The sequence below is a fragment of the Poecilia latipinna genome, unplaced genomic scaffold (genome assembly GCF_001443285.1).
Source record: "Poecilia latipinna isolate Pla-1442-1.1 unplaced genomic scaffold, P_latipinna-1.0 Scaffold400, whole genome shotgun sequence".
In the NCBI taxonomy this organism is placed as follows: Eukaryota; Metazoa; Chordata; class Actinopteri; order Cyprinodontiformes; family Poeciliidae; genus Poecilia; species Poecilia latipinna.
In genome coordinates this window covers 286899-300885 of record NW_015113016.1, presented here as the reverse complement: position 1 = coordinate 300885, position 13987 = coordinate 286899, and the positions used below count along the sequence as shown (strand labels likewise).

General features: G+C 41.8%; 3 protein-coding genes across 3 annotated transcripts; 2 read left to right on the top strand and 1 right to left on the bottom strand.

Moving 5' to 3' along the window:
* Positions 1-22: 22 nt before the first annotated feature.
* Positions 23-2836, bottom strand: ciao1 (cytosolic iron-sulfur assembly component 1). Its single transcript, XM_015037298.1, has 7 exons — positions 2169-2836; positions 1674-1822; positions 1490-1601; positions 1299-1387; positions 1021-1222; positions 872-941; positions 23-456 (listed from the first exon to the last, which is right to left on the bottom strand). The coding sequence occupies exons 1-7, from the start codon at positions 2305-2307 to the stop codon at positions 216-218; spliced, it is 1002 nt and encodes a 333-aa protein (XP_014892784.1). The 5' UTR covers positions 2308-2836; the 3' UTR covers positions 23-215.
* Positions 2837-3089: 253 nt separating this feature from the next.
* tmem127 (transmembrane protein 127) lies at positions 3090-6252 on the top strand. The gene is made up of 3 exons (XM_015037299.1): positions 3090-3865; positions 3955-4119; positions 4694-6252. The coding sequence occupies exons 1-3, from the start codon at positions 3628-3630 to the stop codon at positions 5002-5004; spliced, it is 714 nt and encodes a 237-aa protein (XP_014892785.1). The 5' UTR covers positions 3090-3627; the 3' UTR covers positions 5005-6252.
* Positions 6253-7822: 1570 nt separating this feature from the next.
* gatd3l (glutamine amidotransferase class 1 domain containing 3, like) lies at positions 7823-12723 on the top strand. Its single transcript, XM_015037296.1, has 7 exons — positions 7823-8033; positions 8104-8156; positions 8243-8356; positions 8478-8609; positions 8721-8813; positions 12227-12392; positions 12502-12723. Exons 1-7 carry the CDS (start codon positions 7917-7919, stop codon positions 12640-12642), a joined length of 816 nt encoding a protein of 271 aa, XP_014892782.1. The 5' UTR covers positions 7823-7916; the 3' UTR covers positions 12643-12723.
* Positions 12724-13987: the final 1264 nt, after the last annotated feature.

The window sequence follows — 13987 nt, the reverse complement described above, 5'->3', positions numbered from 1 at the left end:
TAAATAAAGGATCCATTTGTGGTTATGTTTAATATTCTGTATTTATAAAAAAAACTTTAAAGCAATTTTCATAGGAAACCATTTCCAAAATGCAGACTCAAAAGCACATTGCAGTATTATTCTCATCATAACGCAAAACATTTACCTGAAATTGCAAAAAGAAAAAAAAAAAAAACAACCTGTCAACAACAAAATCAGGTCCAAAAACTACAGAATCAGTCTAATTCCTCTTCTTTGAATCTCCAAATTACAATCTCTCCGTTGTCGCTGCAGGAAGCTAGGAGGCCCGCCTCCTTTGGGTTCCAGGAAACACAGTTAGCATCCTGGTTGTGAGCTTTGGTCGCCTGGGCAACGAGAGAAAACACTGGCTCATCAGGACTGGCCGTCACGTCCTCCTTGAAAACTCTCACTGCGTCGTCACCGCAGGCAGTCGCCAGAGCGCCCGTCAGTTGACACCTGAACAGATGTGATTTATTTAGGTCAGAAAATAACTTCACTTTCAGAGAGAAAAAATGTTTTAAGACTGATAATAGAAATGATAATAGTAGAATAGCTACTCAGACGTTTTTCAATCTACAACATTTTACTTCGGTAATAATTTGGTGAAATTTCAAGCATTTTTTAATTTTTATTACAGCTAATAGAAAGTAGAAAAAATGCTGATGACTGATAGCTGCACAACTATCAGGACGTCACATTCACCGTAAATGTGACCCTATCTGGGTCCCAGTGATATGGAGCAATTGGGAAATTAGCTATAAGCCATCAGCTTATAAATAAACACTACAATATGTCAAAAGGGCTGATTAAGCTGTTAAACAATAACATAAGTCACTGATGCACCCAATCATCATGGCATGGGTTGTCTTACCAGGCGACATCATACACCGTTCGTCCGTGGTACCCAGACAGGGTGCAAACACACTTCCAGGAGAGGTTCCCTTTAAACGAGCAAAAAGTTACTTCATTTTTCTTTGCAATACACGACGACAAAAGTGCTGCTGTCCACCATGAACTCACCTTGCCCATTCTCGCTGGGATACTCTTTCCAAATCTTCACGGTGCGGTCGTCACTGCAGGAGGCCATCCTCTCCCCTGCAGCATCGAAACACAAACTCCACACGGTGGATGTGTGGCCCTGCAAGGTGGCCTGGCACTCCCAGTCGTCGTCTTCCTCTTTGTAAATGCAGATGTTGTTGTCATAGCTGGCTGAAGCCAGAAGCTGTGCAAACAGAAAACTCGGTTACAGCCTGATGTCAAGCTAAGGTATGATTAAGATGCAAGGGGTCAGGGGCTACCTCCTTCTTGGGGTGCCACGCAACATGCTTGACATCTTGTGTGTGAGAGTTCAACACAGTAACGCACTCATATTCTTCATCTTCATCCACTGAAACGCACAAACGAATTGTGTTTGCACACAAACTAAGAGCTAGAGTTAATTTAGTGATTTACAACAAAGGATTTCACTTTAGTTTTACTGAAAACAAACCTTCCCAAACCCAGACGCTCTTGTCTCGGCTGCAGGTGGCCAGGAGGTTCCCTGAAGGAGCCCAAGCCACGCATTTGACCTCGTTTTCGTGTCCTTCCAACACGGTCAAGCTCTAGAAGACAAGTTCAAAAGTTCAGAAGTTTTTTGAAAATTCACCGGCTGAACAAGAAAAGTTTCATCTAACCTCAAAGTCATTGTTCTTTTTTTTCCAAATGCATGTGGTAGCATCAAAACTGGCAGAGGCCAGATAATTGCCACAAGGAGACCAGGCCACCTTCCTCACAGTGCGCTGGTGACCATCCTGCAACACGGTCTTACAGATCCAAGAGTCGCCTGGAAAAAAGAAATGCAGCTAAAAATAAGTGACATTTTCTGTTTTCATGTGGTATTTGGCATATTTTTAAATTGAAAATACAGAAATGTAATACTAAATTGCCCAAAACTCATGGATTAGAGTCACTGCAAAAACGGAGAGGATGCAAACCAGGTGGACCCCAGCTGGCAAGCTACCTTAAATTGTGATGAAGATGAAGGAGCTCAAAATGAAGTTTTACTTAAACTGGGGACCGTTTTCTAAGAATGACCTTATTAGCATCATTTATCTACAGAAACATGACCCACCTGTCCATGTTTTAAATGTTAGTGTTGTGCGCTACCGCTCGTGTTACTGACAGCTCACCCTCTCGCCCCCATATCCGGATCGCCTTGTCACCCCCGCATGAAGCCAGCAGAGCTCCATTCGGGCTCCAGGAGACGAACCAGCAGCGGGAGTCCGGGTGCGCGCTGATCCTCTGAACCAGGGACAGAACCTCCTTCATGGCTACTCAAATATTTCACGCAGTTGTGAAGCGTCGATACTTCCGTGTCTACTTTTAACGCCCGGTAGTACGAAGCCCGCTTGTCATTTATCAGCATGTGGCGCAGCAGAAATGAATGAGGGTCGTTTATGTAGCAATGAACAAAGTAAAACAATATCTTACAGGGATGTCTACAACGGAAATGTTGCCATGTTTGCTTATCAGAGGCTGCGCGCGTTGCATTCTGGATCACTTCCGTTCTCTGATGCTGCTAGACACGCACTATTTGTCAAACTCTCCTCTTCTCGCCGGCGAGAGCGGGCGGTGGACACCCACTTCGGCTGAAACAAAAATACAAGTGATGTCCGTGTCGTCTTAGAAAAACGATTGAACAACATTTGTTTCTATGTAATAAATTGCTGGCGGAGTATCAAGCAGCAGTAATTTATATATAGTTATCACACGTTTCCTTTGTTGGCATTTAATGAAACTTTGTAAACAAACTTTCTGTGAAAAGAAATCCCTGCCCTTGCACCAACATAGTAACTAAACAGCAAACATTTTACTCAATTTATGAGTGGAAACTCCTCCCACTCCACTGCGTCATCACTTCTAGCCGAGTGACATGCCTGCTGAATGTTAAGGAATATACTGACTTTTAGACTACTTTGATTTGAAATGAGGCAAAAAAAAAAATAAAACTGCATAATACTTCTATGTGGGGGTAGAACAATTTGTAATTGGCAATCTAATTGTAACAATTTATTTAGTCATGTGTAAGTGGTTTTTAATGAGTCACCACTAGGTGGCAGAAACCCCTCCTCTTAGACCGGTGCCAACTGCTAACAGGAAGTCAACATTACGGGAAACCAGCGTAGGCTGTCTTTTGTTTTGTTTTGCGTTTCCTTTTCTGTAATAATAGTAACCGTATGTTTTTATTGTTGTAGATATCCTTATCGTGTGTTAAGTTTTATTTTAAATTGTTTGTTTGTGTTAGGTTTAGTTTTGTCCTTAGATTTTGTTATATTTGGCGTTGACAAGGAGTTAGCGTATCAGGCTAACAGAAGAGCTAACAGGCCTAGAGACCATCTGTTCATTGTCTGATCGGCCGCCAGCGTCTTGTTTTATCTAGCATCCCGATTTTTGTCGGACACATTGTGTGTAACTCATCGAAAGAAAGAGTCCGGAGCCGCTGTCATCCCCTCGTGATCCAAGTTTCCTTGCCTGAACCGGCTTACAGGCCTTACTCTGCCTCCTCTCTTGGTTGGCTCATCCCTAAGCTACAAAGAAGGAGTCACCAACGCTTCTAACGACACCAATTACTAAGGAGACGCAATAATCATGTATGCCCCACCGGGTTCCACTCTCCCTGGAGGTCGGAGACGGAGAACGGGCACCTCCCTGCCCAAGCAGCCGGAGCGGAGCTTGGTGTCGGCTCTGCCCGGAGCTCTGTCCATCACAGCGCTGTGCACGGCTCTGGCTGAACCGGCCTGGCTCCGGGTTCACGGAGGGGCCTGCCCTAGACAAGAGCTGGGGGTAGCGGATGTCTTGGGGTACATCGATCCCAAGCTCCTGGATGGTGAGAATAAGCACGTCACAACCTGTAAGCGTAGGCAGTTGTTAATCATTCAGCTAACGTGTAATTTTGTGACTTCTGTATTTCCACAGATTACTGTGTAAACCCACAAATCATCCTGTTGCTGAGAGTCATCGCTGCCTTCTGTTTCCTCGGCATATTATGCAGTCTCACAGCTTTTCTCTTGGATGTGTTTGGACCCAAACACTCTGCCCTAAAGGTCACACGCAGATATGCTTTTGCACATATACTAACAGGTACATATTCTTATTATTGGAGGTTTTTCTTAATTATTATTTTTATTTTTTTATTGTGTGTATCAATAAACAAAGTAAAAGTGGACGATTTGGCAAAAATATCAAATCAGAATTTTTTTTAAAGTAAAATCAAGATTTCTGAGTTTTTATTACGCAGAAAGGTTGACCTTAAAGAAAACATATTACCAGAGTATTAAGGAAGATTATTGTTTTTAACCAGATTTTATTATATGTGTCTTGTTGCTAACCTCTTAAGTACAGTTGAGATAAACTTAAACCCTGAGGGTATACTTAGTCTGACATTATTTAAAGTAAAAAGATCAATTTTATATCTTTGGAGTAAATCAATTCAAGCAATCAATCAATCTTTATGTACACAGCACTTTTTATACAATCAAACCTAACATGAAATGTTTATACATCATTTATGCTTAGTCTATGATTCTACAAATAAAAAGAATCAGAACTGATGCAGCTGGACAAGAACACTGAACAGCAAACTTGTTCTTGTCCTTAGTGAGCCATTATGTCGAGCGTATGATAGTTTTTATTAACCTACTCTCTCTCCCCTCAGTGCTGCAGTGTGCCACAGTAATTGGGTTTTGCTACTGGACCTCAGAACTGATCTTGGCGCTTCAGCAGCAGCACAAAAAGTACCACGGCTCTCTCATATACGTCACCTTCGCCATCAGCTTCTACCTGGTGGCAGGCGCGGGCGGCGCGTCGATCCTCGCCACCGCCGCAAACCTCCTACGCCACTACCCCACGGAGGAGGAGGAGCAGGCCCTGGAGTTGCTCTCGGAGATGGAGGACAGCAGCGAGACTTTTCCTGCCGACTACGACGTCGCCAACCAGTTTCAGCCGCCACCTGCCTACACGCCCTAACCCAACCAGACTGGCCTTGCGAAAAAATTGTTTTATCTCCGAGCACAGCTACTTTGCTTGGTGTGCAAACCACGCTCAATTTAATCAAATGGAAACCTTTGCAAATACTCTCAGCAACGAACGTAACGCGTGCACAAGTCAGTGCATCGATTCCTTGAAAGACAGTGGCTTTGGGTGCATGGAAGCTTTCTTTAGTGGTGGCATCAGTTTAGGAGCTGCTTCATACTTAATTCTCACTGCTGAAGTGGTTAGTGATTTGCATGTAAATGGCTTTTAGGATCTGGTCTTTACATGTAACTATAAGTCATCTGCAAAAAAATAAATAAATAAAAATCACCAAACAGCGCTCATCACAGGAAACGGAAGAAGCAGCTGCAACCCGATCAGCGCTGCTGTCGAATGTTATCATCAGCCGTAGTTACAATTGGATTTGGGTGGAGCTTTGATTAAGCAGCTTTGTGATTTTTAATTTGACATATTTGCCACGTGTGTAATTTCTTTCTTCTTTTTTTTTTTCTCCTGATGCTGCTTATTTGCAGGAATCCATAAACACTGACGAGATTGTTTTAAACATGAATTTTATACAAAAAAAAAAATGGACCTTATTTATTCTATGTCCTGTCTTTTCTTTTGCTTTCTTACTCGCCATTCACACCTCCTCTGTTCTAGACGCGACAGAAGCATTGACAAAAATCGTGAGGGAGGGGAGTTTTTCGTGTTTCGGAAACACGGTGTGGATTGCGGGTGCAGAGAAATGGAGGCTAGTTTGGCAGGAAACCTCACAGCATAAACATCAGTTATGACATCATAATTGTATTTGAGTTTGTTTTTTGTTTTTAAAAAGAGACAATTTTGTTTGTACTCTGTGAATATCGTTCGTGACCACTTCAGTATGTGTTTTCCGTGTGTGAGTTCTGCTGATTTTTCAGATTTTTAGGCCGTGGTTTGGATCTTCCGTGCTCCACGTAAGGTTCCTGCCGACGCTCGAGTTTGTGACTGATGTGGTGATTGTAGTCGGTTGCACATTTGTTCTGTTTCTGCATTTTGTTTCTCACTGTATTTTCTTCATCTTTATGTAAATAGTAATTGTTTATACATGCAGTAAAGTGGCCATAATAAAAGAAATGTCATATTTTGCCTTCTGTTGTTCATCTGTATATTGACAAATGACTTTTTTTTTTTCCCCTGAAACTTCACTGTGAGTTGTCTCCCCCTACAGGTGCATCTCAATAAATTAAAAATATCAAACGTTTCCTTGTGATTCAATTGAAAAAATATTGGTAACAATTTTATTGAAGAGTGATATGACACTGTCATAAATATGACCTAACACCAGTCATGAACATGAAGGAGTCTTTATGAATGTTTATGACTGTTGTCATGAAGTGTCACTCGGTAAATGACACTTTTAATGTTTTAAAAGTCCATTGAAAGTTCCAACTTTGATGCAAAGTTGGCCCTTTTAATAGTCTTTTAAAGCAACTTTGCATTAAAAGTGTCATTATTTACCGAATGACACTTCATGACACCAGTCATAAACTTTTATAAAGACTCCTTCTTGTTCATGACAGGTGTTATGACATGTTTATGACAGTGTCATTGCAGTCTTTTGCACACCCCTTCAAATAAAGTGTCACTAAAATGTTTTTATCAAGTGTTTATCTCTTTTAATCATTACTGTCCTTGGACATTTGACTGGATCTTTATCTTTCCACCTTTCTTTCACACTGTAGGGCCTTGATCTTTAGACAAAATGCACATTTTGCTTTCACCTTAGAAAAGAACCTTGCAGCACTGAGTTCACTCCTTAGTTCAGGTAAGAAACTCCTGACATCTTTAATTCTAGAGTGGTTCAACAAAACAGATGTAACAATGTAGCATCTAAATCTTGGATGCATCTGTGTGTGGTAGCTCCTGAAGTACTGACTCCACCTACAGACTAGGACTTGTGAACACCCGCTGTGCTCTTGAATCAACTTTGCTCCACAGTCTTCTCAAGGCTGCGGCCATCCCTACTTTTTCTGCATCAGTATTTGCTAAACTTTTTCCTTCCACACAACTTTTCATTAATAGTCTTTGCTACAGCCCTCTTACAGTCTCTTTAGCAATGACGTTTTGTGGCTTACCCTCCTTACAGAGTGGGCCGGTTACTGTCTGCTGGACAACTGTCCAATCAGCACTCTTCCCTATTACTAAGTAGGCTGTAACATGTCAGTATTAATTTAATAGTTGAATATTCTAACTTAAAAAAAAATAATTTCAGATATTCCTTTGTCGTAATCATCAAAATTAACAGAAAAATCACACACTTCATCTCAGTGTGTTGTGAGATGAAGCTGTATGAGTTTCACTTCTTGAATTAAAAATACTGAATTGAATCAAACTTTTCAAAAACAGTTTACCAAGACAAAGCCAAACATTTCTCACTCTGAAAGTGACTTTTCCATCTGTTGAAGGTATTTCTGGGTTCGCCGTCTAGACTCAAAACGGCATTACAAAGCGTAAGAGCCTTACGCCCTAATGGACTTTGCAGGACATATGGTATGCCACTATGCCTACAATGGAGTGGGACACCGTTTCCTAATCAATGCACTGTATCAAGTGCCAAGCTCTTAATGGGTCAAGATATTAGCCGAAGCTAAAGTTTCACTCCGTGGCTAAATACCTTAAGTTAATCAGAAGAATTAACGAGGTATTAATAGGGAAGGGTGCTCTGGAAAGGAAGAAGTCAAGACGTGAAAAGACAATGGAGCTCAGCTTACGCGTTAACGTCACTCGGCCCCACACTGCTAGTATAAATACAGACATCCTGAGTGAGATCAATATCTGCCCTCTCAGAGGTCTTCACAGGCTCCGTGGCAATCTGTTAATCTGGTATTTTCCTCCAGAATCATTGAGACTACAGCTTAATCATGCTGGCAACCAGGACCTTGCTGTCAAAACAGACTCTGACCGCCGTCTCTCATCAACCTGCCTGCTTCGTTCATCAAGGAGAATATGGCTACTGGGGAAACACCAAAGTTGCTGTGGTAAGTTTAAGCCAATAATTTGCTATGAGTGAAAAGAAGCGGACCAACACAGCGAGTCAATATATTCCAGGTTTTCTCAGGATGTGGATGGTGGGATGGAAGTGATGTCCACGAAGGAGTGTAGTGAGTATCCAGGCACATTCTCACCAATCCAATCCACGAACTTCCACCAGTGCAGGGATGACGGCTCTAAACCTTTATGTGTGCAGCACCATGTACCACCTGAGCAGGAACGGCGCCCGCTTCCGCACGTTTGCTCCAAATCAGCAGCAAATGCAGGTGATGGATCACATGAAGAAGCAGCCTTCCTCAGGCGAGAACCGGTAGGAGCCAAATGCGCACACCAGACCGTGAACTGACTTGACCTTTCGCACGCGTGTGCAACCTTTTGACCCGACTCTTCCCACAAGGTAGTATTTTTGATTATATCTGGCCATCAAACAGGAACATGATGATCGAGTCAGCTCGCTTCATTCACGGCCAGGGAAAGAGGCAAATGCAGGACCTGTCCACGCTGGACGTCAACAGCTTCGACGCCGTCATCTTTCCCGGAGGCCACGGGATCGTCAAGAATCTGTGAGGGGGGGAGGGGAGGGCTGTGCAAAGAAAAGTAAAATTAGATACAATGCATTTCGCTCGAGCCTTAAATACTAATGGAAGTGTAAAAAATCTTAATTGCATTTTTAGATCCACTTTTATGAAGGACGGCAAGGACTGCAAGCTGCATAATGACGTGGAAAGAGTGCTTAAAGAGTTCCACCGTTCACGCAAACCTATTGGGTATGTATGCTGTGATCCGTCCTCAGTGCTTAGACTCACTGACTTTGAGTTCGGAGTACAGAACCATGTCGAACATGAGGCTAAGCTCCACACTGCCACTGACATCTACCTCCTGTCTTAATTAAAATACACCAATTTAAATAAACAAAAGATTTAGACAACCTGATAATGGAATTAGGGCACTGCAAGGAGTCACACAAACTGGTGACTTAGACGTTTAGTCAGGCAAATTAAATTAGGTGAGGAAGCTGTGTTGAACATTTAATTCAGCATGGTATGATCTCCTTTTTTTGTTGTGAAAGCCTTTTTAAGTAAAAATAAATAAATAAATAAAAATTTAAATGTTGACTCTTTCCACAAACTTCCTGTAAAGTTCATTAAGCCAATTAACAAGGCTAATTTCGGCACAACAAAGCCTAAAGCTTCTCAGCAGCCCTTTGTTTACACAAAAGGGAATCTGATCCACACTTCTCAGAGGATTTGACAAAAGACAATAGCCAAAAGAACAGAAATTGTGCTTCATTAGCAGTTTTTAAAGGTAGTTTTTCTTGCACACTGATTTTAGGGATCTGTTTAGCGAGAGTCTTCACTTGAACTCTCAGTGGATGGAGCAGCCAGGGCAAATGCCGTAAAAATAGCCTTACTGCTCCTAAGCCCAAACTGGAAGAAGATGTGAAAGCAGGCAAATCCTTTAAAGCGGGGAGGACACAACAAAGGCACTGACATAAATGCTTCCACTCTAATGGGATCGGGTCAAAACAACAGATTCTGGCCGGAGGGATGAGGTGACGGGCAGACGTCTGCGTTGAGGTCGGGTGAAAGGGCACTGGGTGCTAGGTGAAGACGGGAGGATTCCAGGTACGGAGAGATGTAGGATTACAGGAATTAAAGGGAAGAGTGAAGGAGAATGCTAAGGAGGAGCAGGTAAAAAGACAGTTGCCATGACAACAGAAGGTTAAACAGTTTGCTGACCCCTGCGCCGTAATCCCTACCTATCACAATTAGCGCACAGAACGGGTTTGAGCCAATGAAGCTCCCGTCTTCAGCAAAAATCAGTCCGTCTGAAAGTTAAAACCAAGAACAATTGTGGCTCATAGAAGTTTGACATTGCCTTGGTGGTTGCTTTCTCCTTTTGCAAGACAAAATCCTTTTCAGATGCATGTTGTTCTTTGTTCATCCTGTTGATCACTTTTAGACCTTAACAAGTGTTGTCCTCTACAATCTACTCTTAACGTGACCAAATATGCAGAAGTGTAAGGTCAAAATCGACAGACTTGCTAATTCATTTTTGCAACAACCTGCTAACATGAGTCAAGTTGATGTGTACTGAGTATGAAGAGATCAGGATGCTACATTATGCATAATCCTAAGTGCTTAAATACAAGGCAACTGGACTTCTTCCAGTGCTTAGGACTCTCATGTCCTTAATGACCAAGAATCTACTGATTGGCAGGCCAGGAATGCCCAGATCCAGTCTTCAATAGCCACTATCCTGCAATGTGAAGACGCATTCAAAATGTTATAATCAGCAGTCACTCAGCTTCACAGAGGCTCGGTAACGAGCAATTTATGTGATTTAAGTGTTTTCAAGAAGAGATGCATCTAAAGGTTGTAAGGTAGTAGAGCTTGAGGACTGGACTTCGGCCCCCTGGTGTGGACTGAGATTCTGCACGTTAACGTTGATTCTCAGCCTAAATTGCACTATTGCAGTACAAAGTACAGATGGCCAATAAAATAAATTACTGCAACAAAACTGCAAGACCCATTCCGGTTTCGCAGGGATCAGCAGGCGCTGTGTGGACCTTTCTTACGGTCAGGTGAGAGGTGGCATCGGGTATTAGTTGAAGGTGGGAAGATCCCCAGATGAAGGAGATTTGGGATTACTGGAATTACTGGGAAGAGTGGAGATGGATGCTGAAGAAACGGTCACCATGACAACTGAAGACTGACCATGTAGTCCTGACCTCTACAATAGTTACATAGTTAAAAAAAAAAGTTTATGAACAACATTTAATGGAGTTCACAATATTTCCCGTAAAAACAAAGGCTATAGAAAGTGAAAGTAAAACATTTGACATGCAGCTTTATCCATTGGTTGGTTGTGTGAGAGTTGGTGCTTAAAAGAGTATTTTTATGTATCTGAATAATATATGTTGAGCTGTGCCAGTCAGAAGTTCAGATACACTCATCATCGGCATAAATGTAATTAATTTTGCACTTTTGATGATGCGTTTGAATTTGTCTCGTTTTAGAGTGGTATGATAACATAACAAAACAACTTTCAATTCATGGACACACAAATTTAGATTTACTGCTGATTTTCTCTTATTTATAAAAATTAAAAATTGGACATGTGGGTCAAATATATTCATACAACCCCACTAATAATTTAGCTACCATTAAAGATCTGGACTGGCCCCAATTATGTGTAAAAGCTGCATCTGTGCAAAAAAATTAAGGCAGTTTATATCCAGTTCTGCCGAAAAGAGTCGGACAATATCTAACCAAAACCTTGATGATGGCTGTAAGAGGTTTGTAGTTGTTCAGCTGGGGACTTTTATCCAAATATTACTGTGGTGAATTCCTACTTTTAAAATTCGTACAGGTTTTATATGTTGCAATTTTCAGTCCATCCCAAAAAACACAATCACTTCAAAACAGAGTGCTTTACAAAGGTTAAAAACATACAGACAAACGTAAAACCACTAGAAATTCATGCATTAAAATAACCTAGGAAAACAGACAAATAATAAAGTGATGAATAACTAAAAAGAGCTGGTGATAAATTAACCAATTACTGGAGATTAACAAGAATGTGGTGACAGTGGTCAGCTAATTTCATAAAATTGTTAATTTGTAGTAATTCCTTATATTGAGCATGTGTGTGGTGACAGTGGAAAGGAAAATTTTGCTTCAGCATCCTGAAATAAATAAGCAGAAACAAATGTTATTTATATGCAGGGACAAGTAGAGAGAGAACATAAAGTTAATGTCATAAATAACTACAGATAATGCATGAATGGAGTGTAGCAGGAGAAAGTAGCAAAGTGACATGATGGTCAGTTTGTCCTCCAGCATAACTACAGAACTAACTCAGGATAATCTAAGATGTCCAACTACAGGCTGTATAAAAAAAAAAGAAAGTTGTAAGCCTAGTCTCAAATGTAGACTGAGTGTCTGCCTCAAACTGGAAGCTGGTTCCACAGGACAGGAGCCTTTAAACTAGAGGATCTGCTTCCCACCAGTGAACCTAACAGAACGCATCATCATCTGATGTAAGACGGAGCTTGATTATTAAGAACTTTATTTGTCAGAGGGATCATTTAAAATTGTATTCTGGAATTAGCAGGTTGTCGATAAAGGTTAAAAAAAAAAATTGGAGAAATTTGAAAGACTTTCTGCCTCTGTTCCAGCCTGGCCAGCATGGCTCCTGTGCTGGCCTGCCGCGTGTTGCCCAGCATCGAGGTGACCATGGGCTACGAGCGGGACGAGAGCACCCGCTGGGGGAACTGGCCTCAAACCAACATGGTGCAGGCCGTGAAGGGCATGGGCGCTCGCCACGTCGTCCGTGAACCATACATATCCTTTCAGAGCTCTGTCCGCCCGCCGTAAATTCAAGCGAAAGCCTGTTCGTCTTCATCGTTAATGCGACTCCTCCCGCTGCTTCGACCTTAACCCTTTCTTTCACGAAGCCTATGTGGACGAGAAGAACAAAGTGGTCAGCACTCCGTCCTTCATGTGGGAGACGGATTACCACTATCACTATATATTCGATGGTGTTGGAAATATGGTCAAGCATGTGATGCGTCTCTCCTCCAAGAAAGAGTAACACTGAATGCCCAGAATTCACCTCTATACTGTGATGGAAACCTTACCTGAAATAATAAAGATGCTCTAGTTGAAATGCAAATCTTGTGCAATTGATGGTTAAAGGCTGCTTTGGATCAATGTGATAAACGTGATAAACGTGTGCGTCTCAGTGAAGCAGACGTACGTGTTTCAGTAAATTCACTCAAAAAGTGAACCTCGTGTTATTATTTAGCTAATGTAAACCTAAATTTTAGCTGATAAAGAAACAGGATGTCGCACAATCCAGAAAAAAGCAGGACCTTTGATGCAACAGTTTTGGGCAAGTGAAAAACATATTTGTGTACTACTGTGCAGTGTGTGCACCAGTCTGGGCTCCTTGTTCATGAATAGCTGCAACAACCAGTTATCAGCTTTAGGGACAATTACTTTCTCACATAATTTAAGATTGGTGTATATATTTCTTTCTTTCTTAATTAAGGAAATCATTATTTTAAATCTGAATATTAGCTTTTGTTTCTTAGCAGTGCTCAACAGAAAAAGAGCAACGGCATAATAATGGCCAACATAACAGGATCAAGCATAGTTTTTATGAGGTTCTGTCACTTGTGTTTGATGCAAATTTGTGTTTACAGCATCAATGTACGACAACTGGCTCCATTTCCTTCAGGTGAAATCCCCAGCTAGCACCATCGCCACACAATGCACATTGCAATCAGGAAATACATGCAGCCAGTTTACTTGTGCTGATCCAGTTTCAAAACGTCTAGAGCAGTGGAGCCCAAAGTTGGCCCTCGAGGGCCGGTGTTTTGGTTCTCTCCCTGGTTTAACGCACCTGGATCAAATGATGGCTTGTTAGAAGAACTCTCTACTGATCTGCAGTTGGCCACAGCTGCAAGGCACACTCAATCATAACCTTCTGGTTCTGATGAACCAAAATAAACCCAAATGTTTAATTTTGTCTAACAGAAATTAAGTAATTTGACTCCGCTGCGCCCCCTAGGTTTTTCCATCAGCTACAGTGGGGAGAACAAGTATTTGATACACCAGAAAAATTAAACTTAATATTTGATACAGAAACCTTTGTTTGCAATTACAGAGATCAGACGTTTCCTGTAGTTCTTGATCAGGTTTGCACACACTGCAGCAGGGATTTCGGCCCACTCCTCCATACAGATCTCCTCCAGAGCCTTCAGGTTTCGGGGCTGTCGCTGGGCCACACGGACTTTAAGCTCCCTCCAAAGATTTTCTATTGGATTCAGGTCTGGAGACTGGCTAGGCCACTCCAGGACCTTAAGATGTTTCCTACGGAGCCACTCTTTAGTTGCCCTGGCTGTGCGTTTTGGGTTGTTATCATGCTGGAAGAC

Excerpts from the sequence above, each read along its gene's own strand:
- tmem127 (XM_015037299.1), top strand. The coding sequence starts at position 3,628 with ATGTATGCCCCACCGGGTTCCACTCTCCCTGGAGGTCGGAGACGGAGA. Across the intron at positions 3,866-3,954 it reads CGATCCCAAGCTCCTGGATG|ATTACTGTGTAAACCCACAA; the intron begins GTGAGAATAAGC and ends GTATTTCCACAG. Across the intron at positions 4,120-4,693 it reads TTTTGCACATATACTAACAG|TGCTGCAGTGTGCCACAGTA; the intron begins GTACATATTCTT and ends CTCTCCCCTCAG.
- ciao1 (XM_015037298.1), bottom strand. The coding sequence starts at position 2,307 with ATGAAGGAGGTTCTGTCCCTGGTTCAGAGGATCAGCGCGCACCCGGAC. Across the intron at positions 1,602-1,673 it reads AAAAGAACAATGACTTTGAG|AGCTTGACCGTGTTGGAAGG; the intron begins GTTAGATGAAAC and ends CTTGTCTTCTAG. Across the intron at positions 457-871 it reads ACGGTGTATGATGTCGCCTG|GTGTCAACTGACGGGCGCTC; the intron begins GTAAGACAACCC and ends ACATCTGTTCAG.
- gatd3l (XM_015037296.1), top strand. The coding sequence starts at position 7,917 with ATGCTGGCAACCAGGACCTTGCTGTCAAAACAGACTCTGACCGCCGTC. Across the intron at positions 8,034-8,103 it reads GAAACACCAAAGTTGCTGTG|GTTTTCTCAGGATGTGGATG; the intron begins GTAAGTTTAAGC and ends AATATATTCCAG. Across the intron at positions 8,357-8,477 it reads CCTTCCTCAGGCGAGAACCG|GAACATGATGATCGAGTCAG; the intron begins GTAGGAGCCAAA and ends GCCATCAAACAG.